Genomic DNA, 20,291 nt, shown 5'->3' on the forward strand with positions numbered 1-20,291 from the left:
GTTAATCTCCTGACGTTTCAGTATTCTTCGCGCGGATTGGTTGAAGGGGAATACCGGCAGAGCTCCGCTCGACTAGCAGCAGATGACGCTGTTTACAAAGGTAAGAATCATGGCTCGGCCACTGTATTTATACCCCTTTCTATACATAAGGAAATGAAGGCAGCAAAAATGTTGTTGTGCCTTCCAGCTAAAGGTAAAACATGAAACCAAAGAACTGAATCATTTTCTAATATAAACAGCTATTTTAGCCTGACCCCTGTGATGTCTTGTTAGCCGTTTGCAGTGTCGTTTTGTTTGTTAGTGAAAATGAAGGAAAGTATAGTTCTTGCAGAGGCATGACTTAGTATTTTTTGTGTTATGCAACTTTTTGTTTCTACTCCTTTAAATTTTGGAGGCAAATACAGGACTTTATACACCACCTCATTTATTGGAGATTTTAGCTAGGTTTAGTTTACTCAGCAGTATGAAGACCAAGTAAAACTAGCTACAACTACCATATTAAACTTGTTTACACAATATTGATTTGGTGATATTCTGAAATGAATCCTTATGGCTAATAAGTGCTTTTGCTTTAGGTATTTTTTAGAACAAATTTTTCTGATATACTTGCAGTTTTCCAGGCCAATGATGTATTTACTTATAAATTTCAGCAGCCCCATGTGTGTAGGTGTTATTATTATTGCTTTTTTATGACATAACAAACCTAAAATAAACCCAAACTTAACTTAGTAACAACTAGTGTTTGTTTCCACGTTAACTGATTTTTTCTTGTACTTTTAGCTGTAAAATGATGACATAAGTTATACCTGATATAACTAAGTTTCATTTATTTTGTTTGATTATTTCATCCATGCATACAGTGAAATGCATTGTTGTCTTACATAACCACCTCATTCAGCTGTGTGATTCACTACCTCGGTGTACCTCTTTTGTGTGTGCCAGTCCAGTCCCTTTCAGCAGGATTTTGTTTATTATGTCAGAATGTTGAGGTGAAAAAAAAGAAGCAAAACAGGACATGTGTCTTTACAACAGTTCACACTCTTAGAAAGCCAGAAAGAAACAAGGCTGGAATAAACTATGAGCACATGTGGAAATGGCTCCTTTATTTAGATTTAAATAAATAAACAATCTGGTTACTCACAAAGCACATGCTCAAGAAGAAAATATATTCAGAACAATGCTGAAAGTGTCACTGGTATTTAAAAAAATTCTACTCAGGCAGGGGTTTCTCTATCTCCTTTTAACTTTTGAACTCAGTTGTATTTCATGCTAAAAGGGATACTGTTCTCTATATCAAAACCACCCAACTACTTCTGCTAGGGAATATCCTGTATTGAGTTTATGACTACAAAGACCCTTATTCTGCCTGACACTGGAGACGGTGTCCTGATAGAGCGAAGTCTGTGTCCTGGGACGGCCCTGTGCCAGCCAACAAGAGATGATCCATGCGTCCTGGCGTTGTCTTGGTAGGTGAGGGTTGGAGAGATTATGAAGCTGTGAGGTGTGTGTGTGCAGCGGTGAATTTGGGCAGAGTGATCTTATCCCCTCTGCCTTCTACATAGTGGAGAGCTGCATTAGTGGAGGGTACTGAGAGATTTGAGTCTACCCCTGGGGAGACCAGAGAGACTGAAGTCACAGCTCTGTGTCTGTTCTCATGACTTCACTGCCGGGACAGACCCAGTTTTGCTGACTCTTATTTTTCTTCTATGTAACCTATTGAGTAATCCCATTATAATGGGACTCACTAGTGTTTAGTTTGTGGTGCTCAAAGTCTCCCAGGATTACCTGGATGTAGATACTTTCACTATGAAAGAACCCTGTATTGACAACTTATCTAATTTTGAAAATGGCACATAGTTTTTAAAGTATTATTTTCAGATGCTTATTATTTTTTAAAACTAAATTTTTTAAAATTCTCTCAACACCACCAATACCTTTCAGCTACATAATAATGAGATAAACATAAGCTACTATCTCCAAACACCAGCAATTAACAGTGAAACAATGTGGATTATGTGTTGCGTTGTGTTTTGTGTAATCAATTTATCAAATCCATTAGGGCCCATTGCTTAATAAACCATAATCATCCACCTGTACGGGATGCACAGAGAAGCAGAAGATAATGATCCCTATGAAAGAGCAGAACTAAATAAATGTGATATTTCATAGCATGTGTTTCTATTAGATCTTTATATCTGTTATACTTCTCTATTCTGTTTTTTTTAAACACAACATTACTGTCATTCATTCTCTCCTGGGGCCTCTGGGCACACCGAGATAATTACCAAGGGTTCAGAAGCAGGAAATGAGAGTGGCCCTCTCCTGTCCCCCCAGGTCGTCCAGTGATGTTGCTTCATGAATCAGGATAGACTAGAGGCAACTACTGTAACCAAGAGAAGCTAAGCACATGATGTGTCAGTACGTTTAATGTTGCATACAGCTTCTTTCTCTCAGGTTTGAACTCAAAATGAAAGTCTTTCTGGAGGGTGATGTAGAAACAGCAGCTTTAACATAGGTGAACAATAAAGTGAGAGACATGAACATCTGGTTAAAGCTGTTAAAGTCATGGCAACCGACTTTGGGAATAACATGTGTATGGGGAGGCTTTCTAAATATGATGACCCACTCTTGTAATACAAACAATGTACATAGGAAAAGCACAGTTGCAGTAAATAACATTATAACAAATTTATATGCACTAAACATTCACCTTCCACTTCATTAGTTACACCTTGTTAGTTGTGGGTTTGCCTTCAGAACTGCCTTAATTCTTCATGGCATAGATTTAACAAGGTGAACATTCCTCAGGGATTTTGGTCCATACTGACATGAGAGCTTCATGTTATGTTATACTGAGATCTGGTGACTGTGGAGTCCATTTGAGGACAGTGAACTCATTGTGATGCTCAAGAAAGCAGTTTGAGATTATCTGAGCTTTGTGACATGGCGTGCTATCCTGCTGGAAGCAAGCAGCCATCAGAAGATGGGTACACTGTGGTCATAAATGGACAAACAGGAACAACATTCTGGTGGTGTGTTAAATGATGCTCTGTTGGTAAAAGTAAAAGTATTCCTTACATCATTATATTACCTCCAGACTAAATCATTGACACAAGGCAGGAGGGCTTCACGCTTTCATGCTGTTTATGCCAAATTCTGAGTCTAGAATTTGAATGTTGCTGCAGAAACGGAAACTCATTGCAACGTTTTTCCAATCCTCTATTGTCCAGTTTTTTTTAGCCTCAGTTAGCTGACAGGAGTAGCACCAGGTATCATTTTATGCTGCTGTAGCCCATCTGCTTCAAGATTCAGTTTGCTGTACAAGAGGTACTGTTCTGCATACCTTGGATTTAACAAGTGATTGTTTGAGTTGCTGTTGCCATCTAGTCTGCCCATCCTCTGATCTCTAACATAAATAAGACATTTTCAACCAGAGAAATTTACTCTCTGGATATGTTCTCTTTTTCATACCATTTTCTGTGAGCCCTACAGATGGTTGTGTGGGAAAATCCAAGCAAATGAGCAGTTTTTGAAACAAGCCCGTCTGGCACTAACAACCATGCCACCTCCAAAATCACCTTTCCTCTCCATTCTGATCCTCGGTTTAGACTTCATCAGGCTGCCTTGACAATGTCGAAAAGACTAAATGTGTTGAGTTGTTTTTACCCATATTATATCTGTCTTACTGATGTGTATAGTGAAGTTGAGGATAATAATTTTGCTAAAATAAAACAATAAACTTGTCATTTGATATAATAGAGAATTTCAAAATTTTGCCATTTCTAGTGTTTGTATTACAGCGCATTTATAGAACAGACAAAGAGCCCAAAATATCAGGAATAATAGCCCACGCTTTAAGAAAAAACACACACACACACTTGGAACTACAACATACAACTGAGGACTGTAGCACTAACAAAATACCTGTAGCTAGCAAAATTTATTTATTATTATTATTATTTTTAATATATGCAGTCTTTTAACGTCTACTGGGGCACGGCTTACAGCCGTGGGCTTTTTACACAGGATGACAAGGATGGGTTGTAGGATAAGGCTGTTGTGTCTCTTCCATTTGGGCTACTACAAAACACATCTCAGTAATTGGATAAAGTCCCATCACACTTCAGGATCAGTTTGTACTGTCACTCAGCAGCGCTTTCAACTGGTTTTATTTTCATTTGTCTGACTAGAGACTGCTCTGGCATACAAACTGTTGTGAAGTGTCTGCTTGTAAAAAATACATTGCGTGTCTTTATAGGATATATTTATTTATACCTCACTTCAATATAGTAATATCTGTCTCTAGATTATGTTGCTGCTATCATATTAAATCGTTGTCTGTTTTTATATAACATTATATTAACCATTTTTTGCAGCATTCAATGAGCTTTGAACTACTTTCCATCTAGTAATATTCTCAGTCATAGTAACACAGATTTCAGAAGTATCTTTCATTGAGTGATACTACCACAGCAGCTAATCAAGAGTACTTTGAATATTGAAATGCTGGCGAGGGATTAGAGCCACATGTGGTTTGACACCAAAGAGCTTTATATAGCTGCTTCAACACAGTTTTCCCCCATTTTACTGTCATCAGCAATTCAGCCTACAGGGAATGTGTTCCAGCATTATTTATAACTAGTCTATATGGGCTAGGTGGCAGAGATCCTAGCCAGGCTATGTCTTGCATCCTTTCATATAGTTTAATTACATTTTAGTAGGTGTAAGAGTTTATTTTTTTTAGATCATATCAGTAAATGTTTCTGTCCAGACCCCAGCTGGCTTCTTCGTCTATTCCCTGGGAGTCACAGAGGGGACATTCCCATGGGATCCAGGTTGTCAAGTCTGTTGCATAATTCAAGTCATTCTATCTACCTAGCTATCTGGCTATCTATTGTAGGCTGAAGCCTATCTGTGCTATCACTGGGTGAGAGGTGGGATTCACCCTGAACCGATTGACAGCCACAGGGCTAACACGCAGACACTGACAACATAAACACTTACGGCCAGTTTAGACTCAACAGCTAACCTTCATGCATGCCTTTGGACTATAAACTCCACACAGAATGGCAGCAGGTACCGACCTGATAACAGCTAACCACTGCACTACAAAATACAACAATTAATGGCGGTGTATTGTAATAGTAACAAAAGCATAGGCTGTTTACAGTATTTTTTGTTTTTTACATTTTTAAGTTATGCATGTTGAGATGTGTTTGAAATAAATTGTTTTATACATCAGGACTCCATAAAAAATCATCTGGTCCATAGCAGGTTTTAAAATGATGGTATTACAATCAAAGATGAGCTACAAAGCATGAAATATTACACTGTGTCGTTATTTGTCTAACAAACCCTAATCCAAAATGTGGGCACAGTATACAGCATATGCTTCAATAGCTTCTAGAAAGACCTTCAGCAGCAATAACTTGAAGTAACTGTTTTCTGAATGACTTTATCAGTCTCTTGCATCATTGTGGAGGAATTTTGGCCCACTCTTCTTTACAACATTGTTTAATTTCATTGACGCACGTGGGCATTTGTTCATGCACAGCTGTCTTATGGTCCCGCCACAGCATTTCATCAAAAGTGAAGTCTGGACTTGTAAATACACCCTTACTGCTTCCAGAGGAGAATCAAATGCACTTGATTAACTGATCATGGGGAAGTGTGAGCACCTCCATAAAAGCAGACGATTTGGCAGTTTGCAGGTCTGGAGCATGCAGGTCTGTGTTAGCAAAATGCCAACTAGGAAATACATCATTAATGAACTTAAAGAAGCAACTGCTGTTTCCAATCAATCTGAGAAGAACTGTATGGCCATTTGAAGTTTTTCATTCTAGAGTGGGATTTATTATTTGTCGTGGAAAACAGTTGAGACAGTTGCTAATACTCCCAGGAGTGGACGTCCCAGCAAATTCACCCCAAGGTCAGACCGTACAAATCTCAGAGAAATTGCAAAAAACCCACAGGCTACATCTTAGACTCTACAGGCTTCTGTTAGCTTAAAGTTGTTAAATGTTAACATTCATTACACTGTAAATGTGATTTTTTTTTTGTAGTGGTTGACAAGAGAAAACCTTATCTATCTTACAAGAACACTGCAGCATAACTTGAGTTTGCAAAATTGCATGAACAAACCACAAGAGTTTTAAAAAAGTGCCCTGTTTCGTCATAATGCACAACATTAAGGTTCCCAAAACCAAACACAGTATAAAAACATGAACACCTCACATCAACTGTCAAGCACGGTGGTGGACAGTTGATGGTTTGGGTTTGTTTTGCAGCCACAGGACTCAACAGGAGTCAACCATGTACTCCTCTGTATACCAAAGTAATCTAGAGTCAAATATGAGGCAGAAACTGAGTCATGCCACAGGACAGTGATCTCAAGCTCAGCAGAATACTATAACAGAGTGACTGAAAAAGAAAATAAAAACAAGGTTGTTGTAATGACCCAGTCAAAGTCTGTTGTCAGCCCGATTTGAGACAGCTGTGTGTGGATAAATATCCACAAGCTGCAATGAAGTAAAGCAACATTGTGAAGAAGAGTGGGTCAAAATTCTTCCACTATAATGTGAGAGACTGATGAAGTCATGCAGAAAGTAAATACTTCAAGTCACTGCTGCTAAAGATGATTCCATAAGCTACTGAATCATGGGGTTTATTTAATTGTCCACACATAGCTTTTGCATTTTGGTTCAGTTTTTGTTAAATAAACCTATCCCCACTGACTGCATGTCTTTGGACTGTGGTAGAGAGCAGCAATACCTAAACCCACTGGGAGAACATGCAAACTCCACACAGAAAAGCCCTGTCCGGGTGGTCGAGTCAGACCCGGGACATTCTTGCTGCGAGGCATCAGTGCTAACCACTGCGCTAACACCTACTACGTGAATATTTTAGAATTAACAGATAGTGCATTTTTATTTTACCACGATTTTAGGTTAATAGTGGCATATTCTACAGTTAAAGCTATAAAAATACAAAACAATTTTTATTTCATCATAATTTACCAAACTTAGAAGAAATAAAACCTCACATCCCAGCACTGACCGAGCATGACTGACTTGCCTGTAATTAATATACTGATTTGGAAAATTACTTTTAGCTAATAATTTTGGTCCCATGATACATTGTCATATGTGTTTATATATAAACACATATAAATAAGTGAGAGCAAAATTTACTTGAGAAATTTGAGCAATTTGTTAGGGTGGATAAACGGAGGCCACAAAATACTTAGCATAGCAAGAATTCAATGGGATTTCAGTTGCTCGGGATAATTAAAACTGAAGTCAGAGTCTCCCTGTCCCAGTAGGCTACATTTTATCCTGACATGCCCTTAATTATCCAGGACCTCTTGATGTCTAATCCTACTGAGGAAGTACACCAGTTTGACATCTCAGTCCTCTAAAGACGGCTCATTTTCAGTGTTAAGTTTAACTGGCTTCCACGACCCCTGTTACAGTTGATCACTTTAAGTAAAGTTTCACATTTTCTATGTATTTCTGATACTAAGCAATGCAAAGCACAGCATACACTCCCTAGTCCATGTTATATAATCAAAGTTGGCAAAAGCTTTCAGTACAGCCTCTGTGATCCCGGTGTCAGTTAGTGCTGAGGCCCAATGCCTGATCTCAGCACAACCAGCGGTCAGCAACGTTAACCCTATAACTGGACCTCAATGTGTGTGACTTAGTCACCCCAACTTATGGCCACAGATCTCATCCAAATTACAGATAAATACATGTTTCCTTTCAGTGTAGCTGCTGTTGTCAGTATGCCACTATTGTATTTGTAACTTCTGCTTTGCACACTCTGTGTGTCTTGTTAGGAGGCGATCTTTGTGATAGCTCTGAAGAATTATGTCAACCCACTAACCACCAGCAGTGCAACTGTTAACAGTTGCACAATATTGTTTATGAAACCTGTATTCCCAATTTCAAATGTTTTATACAAACAATAAAATACAACATTGGCTGATATTATCTTATAATGACTTTGTTACTTAGCCTAGTTATTTTGTATGTCAAGGCTGTACCTTCCTTTAACCCAATGACAGCTGCGATGGCTCCAGCCCCCAACTTTGAATTGCATATGGAAGAAGATGGATGGAAAAAATTTAAGGACCCCAACAAAATAAATCGCTTTAGATAATTCAGAGTTTTCCCTTTCAAATAGCAGCGAAAAACTTATTCAGTGTTGTTTGGGCTTTAATCAGCAGTGGAAGTCCTTAAACTTAAAAGAAAAACTTCAACGTATTTTAGAAAGAGAATGAGAGTTATTACTTATAGCACTATTCAGGCCACACTGTAAGTCATGACAACAAGTCAGCATGCACAAAACTAAGATGCTGAAACTATCATCCATCTTCTTATTAACATGTGTACTTTGTCTACTGTGTTATATCAATTTGTCTTCTGTGAAAAACCGTAAGGTTTCTTTTTACTCTCTTGTAGCAAAGTCATGTGTTGTTGCCATATTGATATGAAAAAGTCAGCTGCAGGCCTCCTGCTCAATTCCCCAGGGCCAAAAGGCCTCTGGCCCCAATAGTTGTTTGTGTGTCACAGTGGTTAATTGATGAGCCTTCTTGAATAATTGGCCCAAGCCCAGGAAGTTATCTGACTGTGGTGACACGAAGCTCGATCTCTCTTCTTCACACGCCCCTCGTGGTGATGTATTACCTCACGTGAGGGCATGCTTGAGGAAACTCTAGGTTTGAATTGGACTGTACATTTCAATACATCACAGACCACACTTGGTAGGGATGAAGAAACAAAAGAGATGAAAAAAAATTCACATTGTTTTTAATTGAATATTTTAATGACTTTGAATTAAAGCCCAGTAGACATTTTGCTGGACATAGGAAAATGGACTTCTACAGAGGTCAAAGGTTTTTCCAATCATCCCTTTAAGAGAAATACTTGTTTAATCATTAACTTCTGTGCAGAAAGGAAACAACAGAAAGTGAAAATTTGAAAACTAAGACAAGAATTACATTTTAGCCTCTCAGTGTGATTTTTATCGTAGTGCTCTGGTAAAAACAGATAAATTTTGATTGTTGTATTCTATGAAAAAAAAAAACCAACCCAACAACTTTGTATAAAAATAAGCAGGTTGTTCATCCTGGCTGCTCCTTATTATCATTTTTATAATCATTTTTACACTATAAATATTTTATTTAGCTAAAACTTTAGTGTGTGCTTCTTTTTTAAGGGCTCAGGTGGGCAACATGAAAATGAAAAACAATCTTTGAAAAAAAATATTCAGTAGAAATTGAATTTAATGAATCTCTTTAATGCAGCGTGGAAGCTGTAGACCCTTCACCTGTTTTTTATCACTAAAGTTTCGTGAGTAGGTGCAGAGGCTTCACACATCAGTGTGCAAAACCTTCCCAGAAGGTAATGAACATATGAATGTTCAGGGTAGGTAAAGGATGCTTCATTTATAAGCCCCAAAAAATCTATTTATGTTTCACTACATCCTACAAAAAAAGCAACATATAGCCAAGAAGTATCTTAGACTCACACGTATGACAACTTAACTGAAAACATTAGTCATTGTGACCAGCATAATAACCATGTTATGGTTCCTTTTTTCTATTTCCTATTTCTTTAAATCGGTTAAGGCCACAGCCAAACAGGCACAGACAGTAGCTGGTGACCCTTGGCAACCACTGGTTGCTAGAGAAACTGGTGTTTCCTAACCAGTTATTGAGGGGTTGCAGGAAGTTCCTAGCTATTGCCAGGTGAAATCGGTCATAAAGAGGGTGCTCTACCCGTCCGTATACGTCTTTGTGACCAATTTTACCCAACAACAGCCAACAGCCTCACCACCTACCAATAACTGGTTAGAAAATACAAATTTCTTCCTAGATACCAGTGGCTGCTCAGTGGCCACCGACTGGTCTCTAGGCCTGTGTGAATGAGACCTAAATCTCCTTCTTTGCACATATAGAATCTTTTGTTTGCCATAATTTTTTGTATAGGACCATGAAATACACATTTTACTGAGGTAATAATTAAGCTGAACTTTATGCTGAACATGTTGAGGTTTGGATGATAAATTGGCATGGTATAGAATAAGGGCTCTTTTTTTAATCTTATTGTCCATGCCATAGAGAAAAGCTATCATGCTTAATAATTCTATATAGTTACTTTAACCTACTCTCTATATAGCAAACTACAAATAAAAGATTACTTGATTTGGTTTTAGATTTTTATTTGACAGATATATACTGTATGTTTTGATGTAGTTTTAGAAATGATTTAAATATGCAAACTGGAGACTCAAACTCCTTCTTAGAGCCTATCTACCCATTCTGTCTGAACTGGTTTTGGAAGATTAAGGTGGGAGCAATTACTTAACAAGTTAAGTCCAGGCTACACTCCACTACTTTGGTATCAATCATGAGAAATTATTTTTATTACAAGTTTTATTATAAGTAAAATACAAAAAACCTCCAAAAACAAACAAAAAAACCTCTATGGTCATTATCCTTGCACAAAACCTTTTACTTGTTATCTGTGAATGAACATGAATAAGCGCATTTTTAAAAAAGTGTGCTTCAGTGTTTATTGCTTCTATTCTGAACTCCCTCCAGTGTCTTAACTCATTTATTAGCATATTGCTAAACTGCATTTAGCTGTCTACAGTATGTACTGTTTTAAAAGCAAAAGTCAAGTATTAAAAAAGGGAACACTGTCTTTTTTTGTGTGTGTTACTGTTGGACGTCTGACTTTTCAGCTAAATGAAGGATCTGTTTGTTGTATCATCAATAAAATGTTGTCATGTAAATCTTCAATCCAAGTATAGTTTGAAATAAGCTCTCTTAGTAACATTATAACAACAGTAGTCAAATATAACCACTGTTGATGTAAACTGAATAGAAATGTCAGAGCAGTTATAAAGTTGGTTTATACATTTTGAGTATTTTAAACTTAATCTAAAAGCATTAAAGTGTTGAACACACACTCATCTGCCTAATGGGGTCATTATGCTCGCTGTGTCGCTGGTGTCGCACGCTGATTTAGATGTCACATCATCTGTTATGTACCATGTGCTGGTTGTGTACCTCTCAATTTTTGTAACCTGACGTGTGACGCCGTGGCTGCTCGCAGCTTGGGTGAAGACACGAGTGTATGAGCGTGTCGGCTTTTACTGCCATCTTAATGATACTCCGCCACAGAAGCTCAGAGACATACAGATATACAGAGGGAGGAAAGGTTTGAGAGTCTGTGGAAAAACACTCAACAAAGTCTTGGCTTCTGGTTTTGACTTCTTCTCCTCCTATATCAGCACTTATGTGGTGATATAGTATCAGTGGCAGCAAATATCATTCAAGAGAATAATGCAGCAGCTTCCTGCGCCATACTAGCAGGTTTAAATACAAGAGACTGTGAGACGAGGTTGCAGCAGTGAGCGAAGCAACCATGCTGGAGACTTTATGGTGCTCGTTCATTTAGGATACAAACAACTAAATCTTAGATTTGTGATTTAACCTAATCATAGACCCACTCTCAGACAAAATAAATCTATCAAGCAGTCTTCCTTTATCAATTTTTGACAGTCAGTTTACTGTAAATTTAATTTAACTCTGGTGAAATAAACTTCAGTAGCAGTTAGTAGCAGGAAATTGACACCATACCTTTTAATTTCAGTTTGTTTTTTTAAGCATTGGGCATTCGTTGAATTAATCCCTTTAGATAATTTTATCTCACACACTTAGCTCTATAGGATGCTTGTCCCCTGATAGGTTAATATGCATAGATCCATTTTTTTTTAAAAAACATTAAGTGTAGTCAGTTTATACCAGTTTTGTCTTGATAGAATTCAGGATAAAGTAGTGAAGAGTGATAACATAAAGGTTTTAATTGATCTTTGCTTGTCACATAAGTGGAAAAAGTAAAAGAGCACTTCAGTGTGCATTTTTAAGGGTTGTTTATTTATTAATTTGATCAGTACAAACTTTGATATTGCCACCTGTAGCACGATTGTCTAAAATCAGTGATTAAGTTTTGTTTTACTTGACTTCTTAGTTGAACCGTATTTGCAAATGTCATCATATCTGTAGGCAGCCAAATCATGGTTTGTTAGCTTGTAAGAGGAATTAGGTCATTATAAATAGGGAGTAAATTCAGTTTCATTTCTGTTTAACACCTTCCTTTATATTCTTGTCTGGGTCCCTAGCTTGAGTTTCGAATGAAGTTGTAGACTTGTGTTGTTCTTAGCGGCTCATGGTCAGATGTTTGATCGTGGCTCATTGCATCTGAATGCTGCGGTGCACAAATTTTCAATGTGTCACTGAATGCAATTCCAGCAAATCGCAGCAATTCGAAGAGAGCTTAAGAGAAGCCTTCCAACATTATCTTTGATCTCAAGAACAATTTGAAATAGCAACTCTTAATTTTAAAAGTGTTTTTGGAAACTGATACTGCACACAAAACATAACTTATCTAATAAATGTATTTACACCTAAGGTTCGATTATAAGGTTTTGTCATAAAGGTTTTTTGATGCTCTATCAGTTAACACTCTAAACTCAAAATGACCGTGTGAAAAAAGATTCAAGTTTCCATAAAGGAAGAAGGTATCCCTCTAGCTTTTTCCTTGTTTGTAGACATTCTTTACCACAATTTGCCAAGCTGCATACACCCACTTTTACCCATTTCTTCCAATTAAGTCCCTTTTACTGTTGTCCTGTCACCTTTACACTCTTTCACAGTAGTCAGCTTTTCCTATGGCACTTTGCATTGTTCTGCATTTTTACCCTTAATAAAGTTATTGAAATTTGACCCTCAGGTCAAAGTGTAGAGGTCATATTTCCGATTCTCTACGATATGACCTTTGATCCAGGACCCTGGTGGTCTGTATGCGTTCAAATTCAGGTCGGCTATTTCGATCTGGACTGAGGTTCGCCAGTGCTCTGCTTCCACCACCTACATCCTCTTCCTCATCATCGCGATTAAGGAAGGCCAGCTCGTTTTCATAGCAGAAAGAATTAGAGCTGGGGACTAGGTACTTGTTTTCCACCATGTCCTTGGCACTGCAGCGGGGGGTGGACGGCACCTCATAAGTTTTGTGAAAGTGAGAGTAATCCACCTTGTACAGGTTCTTCTCCTCAAACAACACAGGCTCAAACCGGTGTCCCCAAAGGATCTCTGAGGCCAAGTAGGAGCTGCGAGCCTGGGTGGTCATGGCGGTTGCTTCAACCATTCCCTCCAAGATGACAACAATCTCAAAGTCTGCGGTCTCCAAGTCCTGTTTGCTGATCCCAAAAAGAGGGCTCTCCTCATCTATCTCATGTAGAATAGTGATAGGTGAAACCAAGAAAATCCTATCCAGGCCTTTGTCAAAGCCCACATTAATGTCTATCTGGTCTAGAGGGATGTATTCCCCCTCGTCAGTTATCCGAGGTTTGATGAGCTGTGCTCTGACGTGGGCCTCAACAATGTGGCTCTTGCGCAGATTCCCTACCCTCCACATTAGACACAGCTTTCCATCCCGCATGGCAATGACGGCATTGTGGCTAAACAAGAGCGTTTGTGCTCGCTTCTTAGGCCTTGCCATCTTGGCCATGATGGCGCCAATCATGAAGCAGTCAATGATGCAGCCAACTATAGACTGAAAGACCACCATAAAGACAGCTACTGGGCACTCTTCAGTCACACAGCGGTAGCCATAACCTATGGTAGACTGTGTTTCAATGGAGAATAGAAAGGCAGCCACAAATCCATTGACCTGTAGAACGCATGGAGTGAAGTTGTCATCTCCAGCTGGGTTGTCCAGATCTCCATGCAGCAAAGCTATAACCCAAAAAGCTAAGCCAAAGGCCAGCCAAGAGACAACAAACACAAGAGTAAAGACTATGAGCATCCATCGCCAGCGGATATCAACACACGTTGTGAAGATGTCGGCCATGTAGCGCTGCGACTTGTCGTCCATATTGGCAAACTGCACATTACACTGGCCATTCTTTTTCACAAAGCGGTTGCGGCACTTGCGGCGTGTGTGGATCTTGCCATTGCCAAATCCATTCATACCATGCATGGTAGTGAGGCGCAGACCCTCTTCTTCAGATGACACAATGCTGTAGCGGTTGATTCTTCCCACGCTCATGTTCCTGACGGCACCTCCAGCTGCAGGGTTAGAGTAGAAGGGCAGACCTGGAGTCCCAGTGTGGGATCAAGGCCCCTTCACAGCTTGATCACTGGCTCAGTTGCATGTCAGTGAGTCATTTAGGTGGATGGTTGGTAGCCTTGTGTCTTAATCCAATCCCTGCAGAAAAAAATCAGAAGAGGAGAATATGCCTGAAAATCTTTCTGTTTATTTGTTTGTGTATTTGAAATTAGATATTCATTATTAAAGCTTTTAAATGATACATGTATAACCACTTTTCTGTCCAGAAAATGACAGTGAAATGTGTATTTAAGCCTACAACGACTTGGTTCTTTGCATATATTTATCTGAATGACAATGTTTTTTCAGGACATCATATCATTACCTTTCACAGCATTATACATATTTTTTATTAAAAACACACACACACAAAAAAACTACACTGACCTTCTGTAAAATTTCAAGTTATCACTAGTTTCTATGTCCACACGTGTCTTAATCAGTGCAGTCAGTCTTGCTAGAGTCCATCTTCTTTTAAGTTTGTAGACTCCCAAATCTATGCTGAATAAATAATACACTAAGACTTTCAGTATTGTAGCAATATTGTTTCTGTTGTACTTACTAGTACAAGCTGTAGTAGTAGTATCCATCTTCCTTTCTCTAAACCTCACGACTCAAAATCCAATTGGTCCTCACTCAAGGGCCCTCGTGTCTTTTGATGTTGACTGGGTAAGTGAGGAGCTGGCCTCACAGCACAGCCACTTCTGTCAACTAGCATTTCCCCTGCTTTTCTCTTGCAAATTATAAAGAAGGTTCACAGTGGAGGCCTTACCCTGCCAGATGTTTATTATTACTTAATGAACAAATTAACTCTTGTATGAGTCACTGCTCCTAATTGTTCTTTTTAATATAATGAGGATGCCTGTTGAATGAGCAGTGTTCAAAAAGTTATGAGAACAGGTCCATTAAAATCAAAAGCCTCACCTGATTTAAATTTTGCGGATCGTAAGACCCTCAAGCCAATTTTGAGGTTGGCTGGGTTTTTTAAGCTCTCTCAGTGAAAGTGTCATTATGTTGCCATATTAACTGGTGCTTCTACAATCGGCACAAGTGTGTCAAAACTGCAATTTTTCAGGCTTGATGAAGGTGCAGCCACATCTAGTGACTGATCCAGGTTGTGAACTAACATTTCGCCAGTGTAGCCACGAGACTCCGGAAATGGGACGCTGGTACACACTACCAGCGTCATGAAAGACATTGACATGAAAGACAAGTTTAAGTTTGCTCTATACAATTTTGAGGTCTGTTGTCAAATCATAGAAACCTGTCTAAGTGATCCGAAAAGAACTTCCAGGAAGAGATCTAAAAATATAAGTAGCACAAGAAGATGCTTTAGATAAGAGATTGGCCAAAGTTTAATCAGGTTTTTGAATCACAGCTCATAAGAGAGGCCATTAAGTACTAAGGAATCCTACAAAGTCGTATAAACAGTCTATTATTATAATTCTTCCATTGTTTCTTTTGAGGCCATTGTCCTTTTAGCATTCTGCTTCTGCCAGGGGACTGGATGGGGTAGTACTTGTTTATTTAAACTCCTAAGGGTATGTGTGCCACTGATTCCATGGACATGCAATTCCAGATGCTATATAAAGAGATTAATAAAGACGGGCTCTATTTATTTGGCCCCATTCTGTAAAATTTCCAGGGTTATTAATCATGTTGTGAGGGTGCTGCAGGTTCATATTCTCTTCTCTTGCTGCAGCATACAAGTAGGTAGAGGATTTTCTCCTGGTACAGTGCCCGGTATTGCATAATAATTCTTAATTATATGCTAGAACTTGAGCTTACAACAATATGATGAGGTAGACACATGATAAGTTGATATTTTAAACCTTGCAAGTGTAGAAATGTCAGAGTGGGATAAGATGGATCACAATTAGTAGAGCTGTAAAATGACTGTTTGGCAGCAGATAACCTGGCCACTGAACTGGATGTCGAGCCTGAGGGTTAAGAAGTTTGACCCATGGGAGTTTACTGAGGTCCCTCTGGGTGCAGACAGCTTTTATTGCCTGGACACATCCGTTGTGTGTCTGCCTTCATGATTTGGACCCTGAAGACTAGACAGTTCAGTCATGTGCAATGTAAAATCCCAGGTGTCCCGCCGTCTGCCTAACACTCGCACTATGCGCTGCTCTCATTCACACTCTTTTCAGGTGTAAGTTCTCTTGATCTCTAGCCCAATTACATCATGCACAGTCTTTAAATTGTCCAATTAGGTAAATTCTTCTGTGTCAGGAAAACAAATATGCTATTTTTACATGTTTGCTTTCGACAAATGTTGCATTACACTCCCAGAAGAGCACAGCTAAAAATAGCAACCTTACGTTTGTTATTTACACACACACACACACACACACACACACACACACACACACACACACACACACACACACACACACACACACACACACACACACACACACACACACACACACACAAACACATATGTATATATTGCATTAGCTGAGGATCATGTCAGTCAGTCTGGAAGTTGCAACAGGTTCTACATATTGCTTGTTTAATTGGGATCATCTTTATTGCACCTTTATTATTATTTGTTAATTCCTATATCAAGTCAGCATTAAAATGTAAATCTTACGCAACATGCAGCGTGACGTTATCTCAGAGGAAGGCTATTAGCAGTGCATTTTTTTTGCATATTGTTTTGTTCTGTATTTAAAGCACTTCAAGTCTGAAAAACATCTTTGACCAAAGAACACACATCTTTCCTTTAAAAGGCAGGGCACAGAAAGTGATTTGCACCAAATTCAATAAAATTCTTGTGTAACCTTTTTGTGACCTCGCCCATCGTGTCTGTTCTTAGGGAGTTGAGAGGAGCGACTGGGGGAGATAATAAGCTCGCCTGCTGATTAGGATGAATAGAATGAATAATTGGATGTGCAAAATAAAAGAAGGGATTGGGCGGTAACAATGAAGTGGACTTGGAGAGGGCACCTCATCTCAAGACAAGCTCGCAGAAAACTGAGCTGCTGAGGAACTATGATCCCAGCCCACCTCCCAAGGCCATTGTAAAGGAAGAGCCGAGGCTCAGGTGTCATTGTATTTTCCTATAGCTCACCATGTGGAACCGTCTCATCTCAAGTGACCCGCAAGTATTTTACTATAGAAAGTGACACCACCTCGACATGGAGAGATGCTGTCTGAAATATGTTATGCAAACAACTTTACATCTTATTTTTTGGGAGTTTTCAGGTGCACCAGTGACTAACTGCTAGACAGAAATAGTAAAACTATAAACAGTTACCAACACCGGAGGCTGGACTCTGTATGTAAGTCATCCTCCGTGCTGAAAAACCATCTTAGGTGCTCGGTGCATTGAATTGTACTATAAAATTACTGAGTCGCCTTCACACATTGTTAGAACAGCTGCTTTATTAAGTAGAACAATATTAGTGGGGTTTTTTACAGCTGCACCTGTAGCTATTCCACTGTTCAAACACCTGGTTCCCACTGATTGATCGTTCCCACATGTGAGCTCCACTCTGGGCTTTTTTGATCTTTACTTGTGCAATTTATTTTAATTGTTTGTGCCCACTTTCACAAGCTGAATCATCCATATTAAACCCAGACTCTGCAATTTCAAATATGAAGTGACGTCTACGGTAAAAAACTCTGACAACATTAGTTTTAATACAAAACTATTCGTACATTATGTCAAACTGAACTAAGCTGAGATAAAAAGCGAGATGAGGTCATTGAACTCTCGGGCAGGATTGCATAATGTTCATTCTCTTCATCCTGTGTCTCCTTTGTACCTGCACATCAGTGATTTCTTTATACACAGGCAGAAAAGTGCACCACCTGAAACAGCCCACTGGTCCCTTGATACTTGCTGTCCTCAACTCCCACAATATTGAGTTATTTAAATGTAAAGCAGGCAGATTATTTATTTACGTTGACTGGATTTATGCTTCGGTTGATTGACAACCTCTTGTGTTTTGAAACAACAAACAAATTCGTTTAATTTATGCCATTAATTATGCTACCAGATGCAAACCATATTTGAAAGTGAAAAGCGAAAATTGCCTGTTTAATTTGTCCCATTTTTATAAATATGCACAGCTATAATAAATAGCATATAAGCATGATTTATAATAACCTAGATCAGAAACTCGCAAAGTTAACACATTTACCAGTTTGGTGTGTAGACTAAACTGGTAAATCGGAGTTTCTGCTGTGCGTGATTAAACCATGTTTATTCCTCATTTTAATGCTTTCTCGCTCTGCATTCCTATTGTACTGAATAATAATAGGTGATTTGGATCAAAGAAAATGCCAGCTTATTTGTATCACTTTTGTTTTAACCCTGTGCGAATTGGAAGCTTGTCGATATCCTGCTGTGATATCAGCAGGGAAGGCCAGAATCTGATGCCATAATTAAATTAATTAACCCTGCATGCATGAAAGGTTTCTGGTGGAAAAATCCACACAAACTATAATACTATATTTATGTTAATTTGTGCTTAATTTAAGCTATACTGTATAACACAGTACCTGCTCTGTGGATTTTACACGACACAATTAAATTGCTAGTTCAATTTGTGGTGCTTACACTTATCAGGTCAGGTATCATTGCTTGGCATTGCTCATATTGAGAGTTCTGGGTTCGTGGGGACATGTCCTTGCTTGAAAAGATGCACATGACTTTGGTTTAGTCTAATTCAAGGATTTTTAACAGCTACTTCAGATTATTCTGATTGAATTTCAGCAGAATGACTGGTTGGTTCTGTTGGGAATTCTTAAAAGTAGAAATTGCCGTTTCCACTGCCACAGAGCAATGATATTTGACACAGAACGACAATAGATTCAGGCCCCAAGTTCAGGTTAAAGTTTTCTCTCCATATCTTACCTTTACGATTACTTGTCCTACACCAGGTTGCAGAACTAAAAGATGGTATCTTCTCTCCTAGTATCCCTGTTAACCAAACTGAAGCATTCTCTCCATCTGCCACTACAACTCCTCCTTCTTTGTTGCTAATCTAATACTGAAGAAAACCACTCCTTCGTCTTCAGCAAAAGGATAAGGCTTCTTTTGAATTTCTTCATCCTTCTTTGATTTCTCTCTCTCTTTCTCTCTCTGTCGTTTTCAGGTGCTTTTGCGAGCGCAGGTGAAGCGAGGCTGAATCGCACCAGAAACCTTGGCCCAAGCCGCCGTTAGTCAGCGCTGGACTTGCAGAACAGGTGCAAAACGAGAACTATCCAAGTGAAAATTCAGGTTTTTGTATCTCCATCTTCAGAGGCATTGTCTTCAACTGGTGTTCATCCCTAATTTTTATTTGTAATTAGTCTGCCTGTCATATTTTCCATAAAACTACTTATTAACAGAACAGCTCTCTCTATCAATCTTTTGCAATCTGATCTGGTTGGACTGCTGTTCCCTCTCTCGCGCACACACTCTCTCCCTCTGACTGTTTCTTTCTCACTCTCCCTCTCCCTCCCTCCTTCCTGTGGTGTCACAGAAGCTGCCATTTGCAGCCTCCCTCCCTCCCTCCCTCCCTCTCTCTCTCTCTCTCTTCTCCTTCCCTATTCTCTTTTTTTTTCTCTCTCTCTCTTGTTGTCTTCCTCCCTCCCTCTCACATCATGGTACTACCAGTTGACAGCAACTTGATGCACAGACGTATCATTCAGAAAACACACGCAGACCATCAGACATAGTTAATCAAAAGTAGATGAATAGCTCTTAATTCACCACCTTTCTGAGGGCCATTTGTTCAATTTTTACTCTGTAGATGAATGTGATCCTATATTTAAAAAGTAATTGAGGTTACTCTGTTATGTACTTCAGGTTCAGGTGAGAATATTGACGTGACCAGGGCAAAATGATAATGTGTCTTTTTGACCCTGTGGTAGCCAATTCCACGAATGAAAGGCTCCATGGGTTCAAAATATCATGCTGCTGGGTGCTGTGTCTCAGGGAAGGGAGCTGCCTTTCACACTTGTCACCAACAACTAATCAAACACATCTGACCACAGGATGTGTGTGTGTGTGTGTGTGTGTGTGTGTGTGTGTGTGTGTGTGTGTGTGTGTGTGTGTGTGTGTGTGTGTGTGTGTGTGTGTGTGTGTGTGTGTGTGTGTGTGTGTGTGTGTGT

General features: G+C 39.0%; 1 protein-coding gene across 1 annotated transcript; it reads right to left on the minus strand.

Moving 5' to 3' along the window:
- Positions 1 to 12,427: 12,427 nt before the first annotated feature.
- Positions 12,428 to 19,458, minus strand: kcnj12a (potassium inwardly rectifying channel subfamily J member 12a). Its single transcript, XM_080873198.1, has 2 exons — positions 19,051 to 19,458; positions 12,428 to 14,279 (listed from the first exon to the last, which is right to left on the minus strand). The coding sequence occupies exon 2, from the start codon at positions 14,118 to 14,120 to the stop codon at positions 12,819 to 12,821; it is 1,302 nt and encodes a 433-aa protein (XP_080729324.1). The 5' UTR covers positions 14,121 to 14,279; positions 19,051 to 19,458; the 3' UTR covers positions 12,428 to 12,818.
- Positions 19,459 to 20,291: the final 833 nt, after the last annotated feature.

Source organism: Rhamphochromis sp. 'chilingali', assembly GCF_963969265.1.
Source record: "Rhamphochromis sp. 'chilingali' genome assembly, chromosome: 22".
Lineage (NCBI taxonomy): Eukaryota > Metazoa > Chordata > Actinopteri > Cichliformes > Cichlidae > Rhamphochromis > Rhamphochromis sp. 'chilingali'.